General features: G+C 36.1%; 1 protein-coding gene across 1 annotated transcript; it reads right to left on the bottom strand.

Annotated features, from left to right (window-relative positions):
- Positions 1-1665: 1665 nt before the first annotated feature.
- On the bottom strand, positions 1666-17457 carry LOC132545405 (WD repeat-containing protein 76-like). The gene is made up of 14 exons (XM_060209096.1): positions 17335-17457; positions 16664-16831; positions 16121-16204; positions 14554-14615; positions 13457-13574; positions 12629-12783; positions 12072-12225; positions 11559-11723; positions 11257-11378; positions 10640-10741; positions 10104-10259; positions 9757-9810; positions 5290-5392; positions 1666-4513 (listed from the first exon to the last, which is right to left on the bottom strand). The coding sequence occupies exons 1-14, from the start codon at positions 17455-17457 to the stop codon at positions 4358-4360; spliced, it is 1722 nt and encodes a 573-aa protein (XP_060065079.1). The 3' UTR covers positions 1666-4357.
- Between the last annotated feature and the right edge of the window lie 767 nt (positions 17458-18224).

An 18224-nucleotide genomic window follows, 5' to 3' on the forward strand; every position in this document is an offset into this window, starting at 1 on the left:
TGTAAAGCAAAGTATACCAATTCTATTGTCTGTGTTTCAAATGCGTATCTTATCCTTCCAGGTTACGCCAAAAAAGTCAGTCAACTTCCAACCTTGCCCGACGCGGATGGCAGTTATGACCTTAATGGATGAAGACATTTCTGAGACACTAATTGACCAATTATTGACCGACTTTTCTATTGTGACTGTGATCATGTTTACTGTAATCAGATTGTGTTGTCTCAGCATCATGTTCATTGAAATCCTTCAGATGGGTTGTGGAAATAGTGTGTACATCACAATTCCATTTCCAAGAAACATCTTATGATGTAAAAAAAAAAAATTGAGGTTTTCACAAAAATAAATACTCAGTAGTTTAATAATTTAGAGGAGAAGAAAATAGATTTGAATCTGGTGCAATTTGAAAACAATTCTGGAGGTTTTTAAAATAAAAATTAATTATTAGTATTTAATCCGACAGGAATTGACAAAATATTGTTTGTAAAAATGAAGTACCAACCACTAGATTCTCACTCTATTGTACCCGGTTCAGAGAAGACATTTCAAGATGGTGCTGAGTACAGAAAGAAGCATCTATGTACTGAATTTTAATGAATATATATGTTTTCATTTAAAACATGTCTAGATTGCATTATAATGCTGTATAAATTTTGACATCAGCTCATCAACATAGGTAAATATTCAAAAGTGACATCCATTTAAAAATGTGCTTCATCTGAAATCCCAAAACAAAAAGGTGACTTCATGGAAATTCACTGATTTGTTGTTTGGAGATAAATATAAAAATTTAAGGCTGTATACTTTAGTCCTGTAAGAGGTAACTGCAGTGGAATTAATTTCATCATTTTATATTGATATTCATACAATTATTTGTGTTGATATTGAAGTATTTGTACTAATGTACAAAGTGTTTTTCCATCCTTATGCTGAAAAGTCCTCTCTAGACCATGTACGTGAGTGATTCTGGTCCTGCAATTGCTCAGCTCAGATATTTGCTATCCCTGCTTCTCACAATTAGTGTTGTTATCGCCAAAAGTATCTATTTATAACTCCTTTTTCTCAGAAATTTTATATCTATTCCTTCACACTGTTAGGTCTTTTCCTTACAGGTGTTTCAACAGACTTCCGTGATAAACTTGTGCTACTGTTTCTGGTCTTAGATAGTAATCCACGTACCATGACGTCAGATTTGAATATCAAGTGTTGTCTAGAAAGTTTGTTGATGTTGGCATCTTATCAATGTTTGTATGAAACTCAACATGTGTTCAAGTTTCGCACCACAAGTGAAAACATTTCCTGACAAGATTACCATGCACCATGAAACTTATGTTCAACAGATGATGTTTTATATAATCATTTCCAAAAGAAAAGGTGTCCATATTGTTTTTTATATATAAAAGAAAACGTTAATTTTTTAAATCTTTATTTTGAAGAATGTCTTAAAAAATATATAATATTCAAATTATGAATGTCTTTACCTTCAATCAATATGCATGTTTTCCTAACATTATGGATACAAAAAACATCAACAACGTGCCAACAATTTGTTAAAAGACAAACTTACCTGATTTAACCATGCCAATTATTATCATAAGTTTCTGTTACTCAACAGTACAAGTTTTTATGCTTAGCTTGGAACAACACAATGAATAACAAAGAAAAATAAAGAATGATAACATCACTCTTTTTACACTAAATTAGACATACATAATACAAGTCTGCACCATTTGTTTTTACAGAAATGCTTTCTTATATGTAAATATATTTATATCAATAAATGTTTTGATTCAGAAAGTAGAATCAAGATAAAAATATTTTCAAAATTTGTGTTTTCTTTTTCTAGATTTTCACAGGTGCCAACCGTTGTATGAACTTTAGCAGTTGAATCTTTTCCTGTCTTTCCTCTTATGCAGAAATAAAGCAAAGGGGAACCTAATTATGAAATTTTCGATAGACCAATCCACAATTTTTTTTTACAAAGCACAATTACAAAGTGTAACTATTGAAATCCAAGATGGCTGTCTGACAGCCTTTTTTGCTTCGGATAAGTTCAAAATCGATCATGCAAAACTAGGCCATGGAGAGTCTAGATATGAAATCTGAAAAATAAATCAATTAGGTACTTTATGGATATCAAATTCCAGCTTTCTCATTCCCACATGGCTGTCTATCATCCATGTTTTATGCCCCCACCATTAAATGGAAGGACATAGAGCATTGCCCTTGTCAGTCCCATCCCATTCTGGTTCAATGTAAACACTTAGCAACTTCATTTTTTGACAGATTTTAATCAAACTGTATACAAAGGTTGACTATACTTTGGACAGTGTTGTGTTTAAGGGCCAAAGGTCAATTCAAAAGTCAGTGGTGCTTTATATATAGAAAATATTAACAGATTCAATTTAAATACATAGCAACTTATTATTTCACAGATTTTTTGTCAAACTTTATACAAAGATCAAAGATGAGTGTTTTTGTATCTTGTATTTCTGTGACTTAAGTTCAAGGCCAGATCAACCTTACTATACGTAGGTAAAAAAACATTTACTGACTCAACATTGAAACTGTTTTTGCTTGGCTGTGGGGGCATATACAACAGGGATTTTCTCATATTTCATTAGTACCAAAATTGAACCTGCACATATACATACCAATTTTTTAAGGACAGAGGAAGGGCCAAAATACAATCACAAGATATTCATTATTGTACTAAAATTTATCAGCTATATAATTATGTGAGGGCCGATCCAGTTCAAATGTCTATTCATTAGCATCAGTTGCTGCATCAATATGTTTCACCTCTGTATGTTGATAGATATTTCAATCAAAAAGTAAGATTTTTTTTTAAAGTTAACATCAATGATCTTTCTGTAGAGAGGTGGTTTGATAGAGAATAAAATCTGAGGTTTCCCTGATTCATGTACAAGAAAGTAAGGTGTTATGTCATGTCAATAAGTAGATCTCTGTAATTGTACCAGAAAATAAGCTGCAGACTACATGGCACTGTTTGAATTCATTTCTCTCAACAGTCGATGTTACATAAACCTAAGTCCTTTTCAATAGAAAACTTGTTTCTCTTATACATCTGTAATATACACAAATCATCATCCTGCTGTACTAATACAAATGAAGTATTTAACACTACATCAAATAAATCTCGCTACCTCTGTACATTGTCACCACGTTAAACCATGAACACCGATACCTGGTAACTACAGAACCATTTAATAGGGATTTAAACCATATGAACACAGTTGCTAGGTTACTACAGCACCACTTAAAAGGGGTTTAAACCATATGAACACAGTTGCTAGGTTACTACAGCACACTTAAAAGGGGTTTAAACCATATGAATACAGTTAACAGGTTACTACAGCACCACTTAAAAGGGATTTAAACCATATGAATACAGTTGCTAGGTACTATGCAAAACTTAATATGATTTAAACAATGAACATATCTGTCCGGTATCTACAGGTACTTAATACTGATTTTAACCATGAACATAGTAAGTGCTAGGTTACTATGCAAAACTTAATATTGATTTAAACAATGGACATAGTTGCTAAGTTAATACATCAACACTTAACAGTGATTCAAACTATGAACACACTTGTCTGGTAATCCCAACATTACTTAATGGTGATTGAAAACATGAACACAGTTGCAAGGTTACTACAGCACCACTTGAGAGTGATTTAAACCATGAACACAGTTAACAGGCTACTACAGAACTACTTAATAGTGACTTAAACCATGAACACAGTTGCCTGGTTACTACATCAATTAATAGTGATTTAAACCATGAACACAGTTGTCAGGTAAAAGTGGCTTTTTCAAACTTTCTTAGAATAAGAGTTCAATGTCTGTGTTTGGTTAATTGAGCATTAACCCTTTAAACACACTCCACTTTAGTCCGGGTGATAGGGTGTTAATTCTGTAAATCTCACTTCACCTTTATCAGGGTGATAGGGTGTTAATTCTGTAAATCTCACTTCACCTTCATCAGGGTGATAGGGTGTTAATTCTGTAAATCTCACTTCACCTTCATCAGAGTGATAAGGTATCACCTTGTAAATATCACACCACCTTATCCTGGTGAAGGTCATGTGAACAGGTCTTTGAGTTGGTCCTCAGTTCAAAGCACCACTTAATGCAGTTGAGCTTTATTGCAATGTCATTTCTCGATTCAAGTTCTTTAAAATCAGCTTTTGATTTCTTTTTAAAACATTAAAACAGCTAGCTTTCACTAAATTGTCTTTTTTCTCATCAAAAACACGTGATTTTCAGAAAATGTCAAAAAGTAAATCACCGCTGATTAGAGAATTAATGGTCCATGTTAAATTTTAATTTAAGTTTAAGATTTCATGAAAACATGGAGCCTGCCACTTGAATTAGCTCCCACAAGAATGTTTCTAGTAGGATGAATAGCATTCAGGGAACAAACAGACCCTAAGTTGTCTGAGCACTGGAAGGTCCCGAGGGCGTCACAAGAATCACTGTAAACCTCAATCTGAAACAAGAAATTTTCAATAAAGCATCACAAACATACAAATGCCCTTATGCCCTTAAAGAGTCAAGCTGCGAGAGTGATGATAAGGATGTTCTTAAATCAATAATAGTTATCTTGACCATACATCCCCTTAACCTCGTCCTATAATATGGACTTTAATATAAATATTTCTTTGATTAAAATCTCACAAGGATTTTGGAAATAATAATAATGGTGGCCTAGACTCTGTAGCCTTGAAACTCAAACTTATCCATGACATAATGGTCCTACATATGGGTGTGAAATTTGATCAAAAAAGTCTTAAGGTATGAACGTTTTTTAGAAAATAGTAATAGTGACCTCGACCTTGATCTTAAAACCCTGAAATTTGACATAGTGCTTTGAAAGTGTGTAAAGATTGATTAATCCCTAAAGAAATTCGGCCACTTTAGCAATGACAACAATTTCCTTAAAACCAGTGGTGGTGCACTTGATCCCAGAGCTCTGAAATTCAAACTTGTTTGAGATTTAGTGGTCCTTTATCAACGTATTTATCAATGACCTTTACCATTCAACACTGAAAATAGAACTTACCCAAAATTTTATGGTCCTTTTTAAGTGTGTGAAGCTTAATAGAAAGATCCTCAAGGGAATGAAGCCAAAAGTATTGACAAAGATAGGTGTAAAGACCAATGCATGTCGGTTCAGGAATAAATTTCTATCCTCTGTAACAGTTGTAGCGTAGGGATATAAAAGATAAGAAGTGATTCGAGACCTCAGGCATTATTTATACCTACCTGTCGAGGTCTCTTCATACTTCCAACCACAAACAAATCTTCCCGACGTGGATGCCAGGAGGCCCTGAAGTTGGTGAGCCAACGGCCAACGTGGTTGTCATGTCTATAAAGATAAGAAATCTATGTGTCAGCATTTGATTGGTTAATTTTAAAGCAGAAATATACAATACTACATTTTGTACAAGTTAAAGGCCGATTCATCATTTGTTTTAATCAATCTTGAGTTTATTATTTTTGTTTGCTGCAAAATTGAGAAAATATCATATTGCAAAGCATGACATTATCCCCTGCTCCCTGTTGTTTAAAAGGAACACATACAAGCATATATATATCTTAATATTACAACAAAGTTTAATTTCTATTTGTTGTTTTGTATTGAATTGGAGAACTTCTACTAGAGTACTATCTTGATGCATGTACAAAGTTTTTTGTGTACCAGGTAATTACCTTGAATGTTTAAGAGAACTGGTCTGAAAACGCGGTAATAAGTAAAATGTTTTGAGCAATCATCTTGAACAGTTTTAGAGCATTGGTCCAGAAAAACTGAAATTTGTGATGTGGGATATCTGTTTCCATGGTGACAGAATTTTTTTTTACTGGGGCACAATCCAAATATTTACTGGAAGTTTTGTGGAGTTGATTGAATGGTTTCAAAGTTGTAGCCGAGAAGAGAAAGTTAACACTAATTTTATGTTTTTTGACTGTATCCATGGTAACAGAAAAAATATGAAAAATGAAATGTCAATAGCAAAAGGCACAACTAGGGCACTAACTTAATATATATAAGTTTTGTGAAGTTCAGTAGACCGGTTTTAAAGTTATCGCCTCGGATGACGGACAGATGCACACATATGCACGCACAGAGCTCACATCAATAGAATTATGATTAAGAAAGAAAACAATGTTTGTGAGATATGAATGCCCTCACTCCACTGCATATAGTTCTAAAAACATTAGCTATCACATTCAAACATGCATTGATGACTTAAATCTTTTACATACAGCTTGAATATCCTCTAACAGTTGATGTTGCTTCTGTGATGTGATGATGCTTAAGTGATGTGATGCTGCTTCAGTGATGTGATGCTGCTTAAGTGATGTGATGCTGCTTCAGTGATGTGATGCTGCTTCAGTGATGTGATGCTACTTTAAGTGATGTGATGCTACTTCAGTGATGTGATGCTGCTTCAGTGATGTGATACTGCTTCAGTGATGTGATGCTACTTTAAGTGATGTGATGCTGCTTCAGTGATGTGATGCTGCTTAAGTGATGTGATGCTGCTTCAGTGATGTGATGCTGCTTCAGTGATGTGATGCTGCTTCAGTGATGTGATGCTGCTGCTTAAGTGATGTGATGCTTCTTAAGTGATGTGATGCTGCTTAAGTGATGTGATGCTGCTTCAGTGATGTGATGCTGCTTCAGTGATGTGATGCTGCTGCTTAAGTGATGTGATGCTGCTTAAGTGATGTGATGCTGCTTCAGTGATGTGATGCTTCTTAAGTGATGTGATGTTGCTTCTGTGATGTGATGCTGCTTCAGTGATGTGATGCTGCTTCAGTGATGTGATGCTGCTTCAGTGATGTGATGCTGCTTAAGTGATGTGATGCTACTTCAGTGATGTGATGCTGCTTCAGTGATGTGATGCTGCTTCAGTGATGTGATACTGCTTCAGTGATGTGATGCTACTTTAAGTGATGTGATGCTGCTTCAGTGATGTGATGCTGCTTAAGTGATGTGATGCTGCTTCAGTGATGTGATGCTGCTTCAGTGATGTGATGCTGCTTCAGTGATTTGATGCTGCTTCAGTGATTTGATGCTGCTTAAGTGATGTGATGCTGCTTCAGTGATGTGATGCTTCTTAAGTGATGTGATGTTGCTTCTGTGATGTGATGCTGCTTCAGTGATGTGATGCTGCTTCAGTGATGTGATGCTGCTTCAGTGATGTGATGCTGCTGCTTCAGTGATGTGATGCTGCTTCAGTGATGTGATGCTGCTTCAGTGATGTGATGCTGCTTAAGTGATGTGATGCTGCTTCAGTGATGTGATGCTGCTTCAGTGATGTGATGCTGCTTCAGTGATGTGATGCTGCTGCTTAAGTGATGTGATGCTTCTTAAGTGATGTGATGCTGCTTAAGTGATGTGATGCTGCTTCAGTGATGTGATGCTGCTTCAAGTGATGTGATGCTGCTGCTTAAGTGATGTGATGCTGCTTAAGTGATGTGATGCTGCTTCAGTGATGTGATGCTTCTTAAGTGATGTGATGCTGCTTCAGTGATGTGATGCTGCTTCAGTGATGTGATGCTGCTGCTTAAGTGATGTGATGCTGCTTAAGTGATGTGATGCTGCTTCAGTGATGTGATGCTTCTTAAGTGATGTGATGCTGCTTCAGTGATGTGATGCTGCTTCAGTGATGTGATGTGATGCTACTTTAAGTGATGTGATGCTGCTTCAGTGATGTGATGCTGCTGCTTAAGTGATGTGATGCTGCTTCAGTGATGTGATGCTGCTTAAGTGATGTAATGCTTCTTAAGTGATGTGATGCTGCTTAAGTGATGTGATGCTGCTTTAGTGATGTGATGCTGCTTCAGTGATGTGATGCTACTTAAGTGATGTGATGCTGCTTCAGTGATGTGATGCTACTTAAGTGATGTGATGCTACTTAAGTGATGTGATGCTGCTTCAGTGATGTGATGCTGCTTCAGTGATGTGATGCTGCTTAAGTGATGTGATGCTTCTTAAGTGATGTGATGCTGCTTCAGTGATGTGATGCTGCTTAAGTGATGTGATGCTTCTTAAGTGATGTGATGCTGCTTAAGTGATGTGATGATGCTTCAGTGATGTAATGCTGATGTGATGCTACTTCAGTGATGTGATGCTGCTTAAGTGATGTGATGCTGCTTCAGTGATGTGATGCTGCTTAAGTGATGTGATGCTGCTTCAGTGATGTGATGCTACTTCAGTGATGTGATGGTGCTTCAGTGATGTGATGATGCTTCAGTGATGTGATGCTGATGTGATGCTACTTAAGTGATGTGATGCTGCTTAAGTGATGTGATGGTGCTTCAGTGATGTGATGATGCTTCAGTGATGTGATGCTGATGTGATGCTACTTAAGTGATGTGATGCTGCTTAAGTGATGTGATGCTGCTTCAGTGATGTGATGCTGCTTCAGTGATGTGATGGTGCTTCAGTGATGTGATGATGCTTCAGTGATGTGATGCTGCTTCAGTGATGTGATGCTGCTTCAGTGATGTGATGCTGCTTCAGTGATGTGATGGTACTTCAGTGATGTGATGGTACTTCAGTGATGTGATGCTGCTTCAGTGATGTGATGCTACTTTAAGTGATGTGATGCTGCTTCAGTGATGTGATGCTGCTTCAATGATGTCAGTTATCTGGTAACTGATTAACAGTTTTCTATAACTGTACTTGAGACCTTAGATTTGAAATCCTACAATACCGGGGTACTCATTCTTGACCTTTACATACAATTTGATCAAATTCCTTCTGAATGGAACTATCTACAGTGATATCTTTCATCATTGATATTGTTGTAATTAACTGTTGTGTCAAAGTTTAATAAAGATCTCCAGACAACTTGTTAAGTGATGACATTGCTGGAATGAGACATGATGGAAATGGACATGGGCAGAACTCCTGTGTCCCTTCCGCTAGATGGTGTACTTGATGGAAATGGACATGGGCAGAACTCCTGTGTCCCTTCCACTAGACGGTGTACTTGATGGAAACGGACAGGGCAGAACTCCAGTGTCCCTTCCACTAGACGGTGTACTTGATGGAAACGGACAGGGCAGAACTCCTGTGTCCCTTCCACTAGACGGTGTACTTGATGGAAACGGACACGGGCAGAACTCCCGTGTCCCTTCCACTAGACAGTGTACTTGATGGAAAGGGACACGGGCAGAACTCCTGTGTCCCTTCCACTAGACGGTGTACTTGATGGAAACGGACATGGGCAGAACTCCTGCGTCCCTTCCACTAAACAGACATGGCCAGAACTCTTGTGTCCCTTCCACTAGACGGTGTACTTGATGGAAACGGACACGGGCAGAACTCCTGTGTCCCTTCCACTAGACGGTGTACTTGATGGAAATGGACATGGGCAGAACTCCTGTGTCCCTTCCACTAGACGGTGTACTTGATGGAAACGGACATGGGCAGAACTCCTGTGTCCCTTCCACTACACGGTGTACTTGATGGAAACGGACATGGGCAGAACTCCTGTGTCCCTTCCACTAAACAGACATGGCCAGAACTCCTGTGTCCCTTCCACTAGACGGTGTACTTGATGGAAACGGACATGGGCAGAACTCCTGTGTCCCTTCCACTACACAGTGTACTTGTTACGCTGAAATACCCACCTGTTGAATGATTACTACTACAGACTTATGCCTACAACAAATTAAACATGGTTGATTTTTCAAGTTGTTTTGTATTTCACTTACCTTAAGTGTCTGCAGTTTTTCAGAGAATTTTCTCCATTGGAACTATTCAACACACTATCAGGAAAAAACAAAAAAAATAAAACAATTTAATGACTAGGAACTTTAAGGCTGTTGTGGTACAAATATCCAGTTTCCAGTTCTCTGCAAACAATTACCATGACAACATGAAACTTATAATGAATTTAAAATTTCACAACCTATAATCTGTACCACTACTTCTACAAGATAAACATGGGTATATATATCTTCACCTCAGCAGATCTGTTTTTTTTTTTTTTTTTAAATTTCCACGTCTCTTCAACATAATCAAAACTTAAAGGTGAATTTTATGTGAGAATGGGACTCACCTGACTTTGTCATCCATGGATGTGGTTAGGATATATTTGCCAGTTAGGGGGGAGAAGTATGCACTATTAACACCTTTACCATGCTGTATGAAGTCTGTCGGTTCATTTTTCTTGCCACTGGATTTCAACTTTCTGTGATCCCATAAACTCACAGTCCTATAAAAGTATATATTTCATGCTATTTTAAGATATCTAGAATCACCTAGATGATTTGAATTTATAGGTTTTGGTCAAGACTGACATTGTTGACAAGATATAATGATTGACATTAACAACCAATAATTGATAGGACCACCACACTAACATGCATTAAGCCTTAGGGGTCATTACTCTAAGTCTGACTCTGTTGGTGGTCTTATCACAGGACAATAAGTTATCAATTTCTCCTGGGAAATCCAGATGAACAGCAGAAGATAAGGGTGGGCTTATCACAGAATAATGAATAGGCATTCTCACAAATAATATTTTACAGAAATAGATATAAGAAAGCCTATTATCAGACATGGGCTTACTGCCAAATATAGTACATGACTTACCCATCAGCAGAGGCAGTGGCAAAAGTATGAGTGAGGACTGGGTGTACACTGACAGTACGCAGTGACTTAAAGTGTAGATTGTACTCATGTTCAGCTTCAACTCTGAAAATAATTTTCAAAATATCTGTATAACTTTATTTACAAACAGGAGGCCCCAAAGCCTCCAGCAACTTCTTCACTTTTCAATGCACACAGTCCCAATCATAGAATTAAGCAGAAATTTAAATGTACAAAAACAAGTGAATATTGGTGACAAAAATTTAAAGATAGCAAATTCTACTAATATAGAGAATTACAGTCTGAACTTAAATATTTTCTTCCCAGTCATGTCTGATGTATAATTTAAGTGTATTTAGACACCTCATCTACATATGACAAGCTAGAAACTATTTTCAATTGTAAATGTATGAGGGAGACTGTGGTGTAATTTCTGAATTAAGGTCTATCAGGTGATCAGTTGGTTTCATGTAGTTGCAGAATGATAAAGGCAAACTTTACTGAACAATATCTAAAATTTTTTCATTGAGTTTTAACCGCATACAGATTTGAGTAAACTTTAACAGTAATATTGATATACACTTTGTGTATTTAACCTACTCTTAATGACCTTGACCTACCCTTTGGTGCGTCTGTCTACTAGAGCCACAGAGCCATCTTGTTGTGAGACCAAGAGTGAAGATTCTGACAGGAAATCAAAATTCTTCAACAAGTTGTAGTCATCTTCTGGTGAGGCATATACCTGCATAAAAGACAGCATGTTTCCTAAGAAATAAGAGGCCTATGTTTATCCGTTACCTGAGGTACACAATAATTTGAAACAATGGTCACATTTCATTCAAACTCAGGATCAAAGGGAATTTTCCTGAACAAATAAGGTTTGAGTTTCTTTTCCAATGCTGATTTCTGAAAAATAACTAACCTCGTCAAATATTTCCTTCTGGAGGTCTCCCATACGCAATGTCCCATCATAACTACAGGAGTAGAGGTTGGCAGAATTCCAGGGAGAGAAACGTAGACAGTTAACAGGGCGAGAGTGAGGAGTGTAAGCTATTACACCATCTGTCATGTGTTCACGGCCAGGCACCTACAAGGTCAAGGTTATTATAGCTATTTATACCTAATGATGAAATAAACAACCTGATAACTAGGGCTGTTGTGAGTATCTGACTTCCCAGTATGGATGGGGTCTGATTTTATGTAAGTTGTTTCACTTTTGAAAACATGTCACTCTCATTGCTCAGACTTGTTTTATCAATGTTGTATGTGTACTGAAATATTTCAGTATCCTAGAAACATGTCCTGCTTTAGTCACTAAAGATGATAATTAAACTTCTAGAACAGAACTACTTATAAACATAAAATATTTTAAATGTCTACTTTATACACAAGTAATTTCCCACTAAAAAGTCTACTTTATACATCAGTCACTTACCACATCCCAAAGTCCCACAGCGCCCCATTTATCACCAGCTGTAACGAGGACTTTATCCTCAGAGGGATGGATGTCCACAGAAAATACTCGATTAGGTACCACCTTCGCTACCCTTTCTGCTGTCAGTGTCATCTTACTAAAGTCTTTCATGAAACTGGTAATTAAAAAACAGTATGTCAACACACAATCACACAATGGCTATAGAAATGAAGTCTCAGATCATTTAATACTTTTGTTAAAGGCAAAGAAAAATTCAAAATTAGAGGCATCATGAGTTGTTCTTGTTGCCTATTTTCTTCCGGTGAGTGAATATTGTATTCAGGCAAGTGAATTTCAAGTTTCACTTGCCCAAGACGAGTAGCTGAAAATATTTTTTTCTAACCCTGTGGGATATTGAATTCATGGACACAGGTTTTCCCTCATCTCTTAACATTAAGAATCATCAAAATTTTGGAGCTAGTATACAGGTTTTGTCTGAAAAAAATCCTACAAAAATTACTGGTTTTATAAATAACTGATGTTTGCTTGAGTTAAATGCAAATACTCTTGATATTTACCTAGCAAGAGGAGTTTTCTTTGATCTGTCGTCGTTTGATTCCTGCTCGGTGTCCACTAGTCCTTTTAATTTTAGCATCAGTTCTGTGTGGTCCTCCAATGTACCTTCCTTTAACAAACTTTCCTTCATTTCTAGTGGACCACTTGGTTTCCTTGCCTAACACAATAAATAATGGTCAACTTAACATAACATTGACATGTATAGATTCTGACGGAGATAAAATATGTTATCAAATACTTTCCATAATTATTTTGCAATTAACCTAAGCCTGGTGATAAGCCCACCAACATCTTTTGCAGTTTCATTGAAAGTGTCCAACAAATACTCAAATTCTATTCATAGGCCTACCTTTCTATTTTGAGTCAGAGATTCTTTTCATAATCCTACCTTTCTATTTTGAGTCAGAGGTTTACCCATTTCTAGTCTTGCTAAATTGATACAGAACATTACCAAAAATAAAGCTAGGTCATCACATGATTGCAGCAAGGATATCATCACCTCTATCTTCGAAAATTTTATCACAAAAACACATTTTCAAAATGCAATGACTTTTATGCCAATATATTGTATCTATCCTACTGTTAAATCTTCAGGTCACACATTACTTCTGATTCACGGGCAGGAGGTAAGCTTCTTATAGGAAAAAAAGTGACATTTGTTGGTACAAACAATTAATTTCAAAAAATAAGAATATGGCTAACAACTTAGCATGGGCATTTTGCCTGATAAATATGACTGCACCTCTTGAAATTGCCCTTTACCAATTCATATTTGTTAAGCAAAATTTTTAATTGAAAGGTTGCATGTGGAAACCAGCATTTACAATTACATTTTCGACGACATCTTCAGTGACAACAGGCAGGGGTGGTAGTGTGTTACCCTCAGGATCGATTCTTTTCAGACGTAGACTGCTTCTTCGAGGAAGAGGGGGAGCTTTCTCCTTCTCCCTAGAAAAAAGTGTACAGAAACAACTTCACACTCAATACAAAAATGAAACAGCTTTCAGTGAACTTTATCAACTCAACAAAAGATGTATTCTATCAAGGCCTCACTAGCCTCAGAGAAGAAATTTGTGACTGAATATAGTGGGCCTGCCATAATCCAGTTGCTGAAATTCCAGAAAAGTTGCAATTCTTATAGAAATGTTAGAGAAAAGACTTTCGAAAAGTTATTTATATCACTTGTCTGGAATCAAGACTTCCAAATAAAGAAATGCCTTTAGGAAACAAAAAGACTTTTCTTAACAATATTCTTGAGATAATAAAGACATTTGTCAGTAAGAAAGCATAATGTTGGATCATCATACTGATAGCACTTGTGTAATACATACAGTCAGCAGTTACTGTTGCCATAGAACTTGTACAGTAATACAATGAGAAAGAAGAAATGTTATGAATTGAAAGGATTTAGACTTGAACACAATTGTAATTTATCTCACAACCACTTTTCAAGAAAAAACAAATTAATAATTCAAGAAACTTTTGATTTTTTAACAAGAAAATGTTCTACTTTTTTCCAAATTCTGTGTAATTTTTATCGAGAGTTAATCTTAATATTTTTGAACAGTATGAAAAATTTGAAAAACTACTGATCTATCAATGATCTGGCCTTCAATAAGATATCACTGTAACTTAAGAAAGAAATATAACTATGTATGACCAGTCACATGCCAAAACCAAGCAGTCTGGAACATTCATAATACCAAAGAGTTGAGCGAGGAATGGAGGTGTCTGAACTAACTAGGATCCACTGTAATGCAAATTGAAAGTAATTTAAAAAAAAAAAGTGTTTCCCTTTTTAATATGTATACAGAGCAGGGAAACCATGACGTTTTTCAAATTTAGCTTACATATTATGGACTAAATTATACATACATGAAAGGGAAAAAATTAAAGCATAGGGACCTGTTTTGTGTCATCTACTTACCTTTTCAGGCCTCTGTTGGAAGCTTTTGGTTTTGCACTGCTTTGTTTTATCTCATTTTTCATCTGAAATCAGAGAACCAAAAGTGATCCACATACAAAACATAGCAGCACCATAGAAGTGATTTTCTCAACTTTATAGATGTCGATTCTGGCAGAAATATCATAGTTCTATTATTATCATAGTTGATTGTACAATAGTGTATGACATCCTTACAACATCACTTGGTTTAGGAGAACAACCTTTTTAGGGTAAGCAGCTTTCAAGTGTCATGAAAATGAAATTGTAACATTGATGATAGTAAGTTAGTGTCAATATATGTATACCATCAAAACTGTCTTCCTCTAAAAATAATTCTTACAATGTTATTTCCAGTGAATAATAAACAACAACATGCTCAAAAATGTTATTTTTCTATGATAATTATAGTAAAGTTAACCTCCTCCCCAGGAACAAATGTTTGACCAATTTTAGCAAAGTCATTCCATCCATGAAGAGCATTTGATTCTACCATATCTGGGTGTTGAGTAGAAAATGTTCAAAATTAAGGTCAATCTGATCCCTTTTTGCCCCGCCCATCAGTCCCTAGGGATCAATATAGGCATACTATCTTGCCGTTATCTCTCGCTCATAATTCTAACCACATTTTTATGTATTTCCAGTGGAAATTAAACAAATTATGCTCAAAAACCTAATTTTCCTGTACTAACCATAGTAAACTTTATCCCCTCCCCGTGGAGAAATGCAAGACCCTGGGGCCTTGAGATTCACAATTTTGGTTAAGCACCTTAAGACGCTTCAATCCAGGGAGAGAATTTGATTCCACCACATCTGGGTGTCAGGAAGAAGATTTTTTTAAAGCATTTGATTCCACCACATCTGGGTGTTAGGCTGAAGATTTTTTAAAAACTAAATCAGTTGGACTCCTTTTGGTCCTGTCCATCAACCCCTGGGGGTCAGCCAGGATCATTGTGTGCATACCATCAAGTATTCATCCTTCACTCATAATTCTAGTGAAGTTTGAAATATTTCCTATAGAAATTAAACAAATTATGCTCAAAAATCTATTTTTTCCAATATAAACTACAGTAACATTTACCCCCTCCCTACAGGGAAATGTGAGCCCCTGGGGTCGTGAAATTCACATCAATGAAGAGCATTTGATTCTACCATATCTGGATGTTGAGAAGAAGATTTTTAAAATCCGAGTCAATTTGACCCTGAGTGGTTGGGACCATATAATTAACTTTTTTTGTTCATCTTGGCCCAGGGAAGATTTCTGCAAAATTTCATTGAAATTGATTCAGCGGTTTTTGAGAAGTCGAAAAACGTTAAAATTATTAATGGAGGTACAACGCCAGGCAAAAGTGATCGCAATAGGTCACCATGTGACATAACAAACACTTTTCAGTAGCTTGACATAAAATATAAAGAACTGATTATATTATCCACATCATCAAGCACAACTACACTAATTAAAGATGACATTAATTGCCAATATACACACAATGTAACTGTATGATATGTCATTGTCCTTGTGTATTTCTGTTTACATACACAAAGTTGTTACCTCTAATATTCCTAATTTGTTGAAAAAATCAGCATTGTCTTGAATATTCTGTAGTCTTCTCTTTTCATAAGTGCTAATTCCATACTGAAACAAAGACAAGATAAATATAGTTGCAGAATCCAGATAATGGCAGGCTTGCAGCTGTAATTTATTCCTGGCTAGTGTGGCAGATTTTCATACAAAATTACTTTGTTTATGGTAGGATAACTATAGCTATCAAATATAAATATAAGTAAATACATTTGGCAATTTCAGTACCATATTTCTTGCTGCCAAAACTTTACATTTTCACATGTATTTCTTTTAATTGATACAATTCAATTACATACTATCTCATATAATCAAATCTTTAAATGCAGAAGTATAGTTTTTGCTTGTAAAGTACAGCCCATAAATCGTTTCATCTGGAAAGTATATGATAGGTAAGAGGTCGACTGAATTAGAAAGAGGCAATCAAGGTAAATTTAACGAAAATTTGACTTTTCAACCATCGATCATCTTTTGGTTTCAACTAGACATCAGTCGAAGCCATTAATATGGTACCTCGTCCTTTAAATCTTCTTCATCACTGGACTGCGATGATGGCTCTGTTTCAGCCTTTCCAGATTGCTGCTTGGTAGTTTGGTCTGTTTGCCCCAATTTACTTGGTCGGTTCATCTCAACCTCTTGCAAAGGCTTCTTCTCCTCATCCTCAACATCACCTATAATTTTCTGTTGAAATAAGGATTTTCAAGCTTTATCTTGGCAAAATCTAAAAGATTGTTAATGGGACAGGATTTTCAAATTTTGACTTAAAATTAGTTTTCCCAGTCCTTTTCAGCTTTTTTTCAAAACATAAGAAATCACTGAATTTCTTCAAAAACTTGAAACTGTCTCTGCTTTTTAATGTAATCCAAACCGGTTATCTAAACAGCATATGATGCATGTTAGAAAAATAGGTAGAATGCCATACCATTCACAATTATGCCTGATCCTGCAAAGATGAGGTCTATACAATTGCCATTCAGTTAATAGAATTGAAAATCTGAGCAGTCATGTTGATGAAGTGTCCTGGAGGGTGGGGGATACAATGCATGTATTTATCAATGTAAAACACTTAGAGAAATATATCTCCTGTTGATTTTCTCAATGATATTGTAAAAGGGGGCTGCATGCCCCTCTGTACATTTCTGTCATGCATGCTCCTGTTGCATACACAAACAACATGTATGCACAGTAGGTCCGGAGAGGGCAGCAGCTGGCTGAAACTGTTGTGTCCCCCAAGGAGAAGTGGATCGGTTCACAAATCCTTTCAAGACACAGAGTCCCGCAGGACGCTGCTCTTCTATACCCTTCATAATGACTGCTACTCTACTAATGGCCAAAACAGTGTAATAAACAAAGTAAGCAATAAACAAATCTTCTGATACAAACTTCCATGTCGTGTCTCTTAAGGTATAAATAATGGATAAACAACCCTACATATGTGACATGGTCATGCAAACAATAAGACATAAAGCTATTTGTTTGTAGCATCTAATCAAAAGTAAGCATACGCTGAAGAAAAGCTCTGTCCTACCAAAAATATATGACAGATATAATACAAAAAGGTCCTGCTATATCAGTAATAACATTATAAGAAGTAAAAAACCTGTTCTCTCACAATTACAAAGATGTCATATTAATACACTCCCAGGACGAGGAAAACCATACACTTGTGTATAATGTCAACCAGGGTATGGCTTTGTTACTAAGAATTCTGGAAATCACAATAAGTTTAGCTTTTTCCAGTATGTAGTCATGAAACAACATACAACTGCAGAAATTAAATATATTTGCTCGTGTGAAAGTATAAAAAAAGATATATGCATTACTTCTGTTGTATATGGCCTGTGTTACGATTGTACAATTACTAAGGCAACGACTGATACATCAGTGGCCAGCACTTCAGGTAAACATCTTAGTTTAGAATTACTTAACTTGTCATAAATGCAACTTTTGATAACATATTGCAAAAGTTACTGTTTAATCAATTTCAACTATTTTCAGCAACAAATCCGTATCAAAATTGCCGTATAATAGGCCAGTATAGGTATCGTATCTCTATTTGTGTTTTCCCCCGACC

Source organism: Ylistrum balloti, unplaced genomic scaffold (assembly GCF_031769215.1).
Source record: "Ylistrum balloti isolate Yb309-2 unplaced genomic scaffold, AGI_CSIRO_Ybal_v1 Utg369846, whole genome shotgun sequence".
In the NCBI taxonomy this organism is placed as follows: Eukaryota; Metazoa; Mollusca; class Bivalvia; order Pectinida; family Pectinidae; genus Ylistrum; species Ylistrum balloti.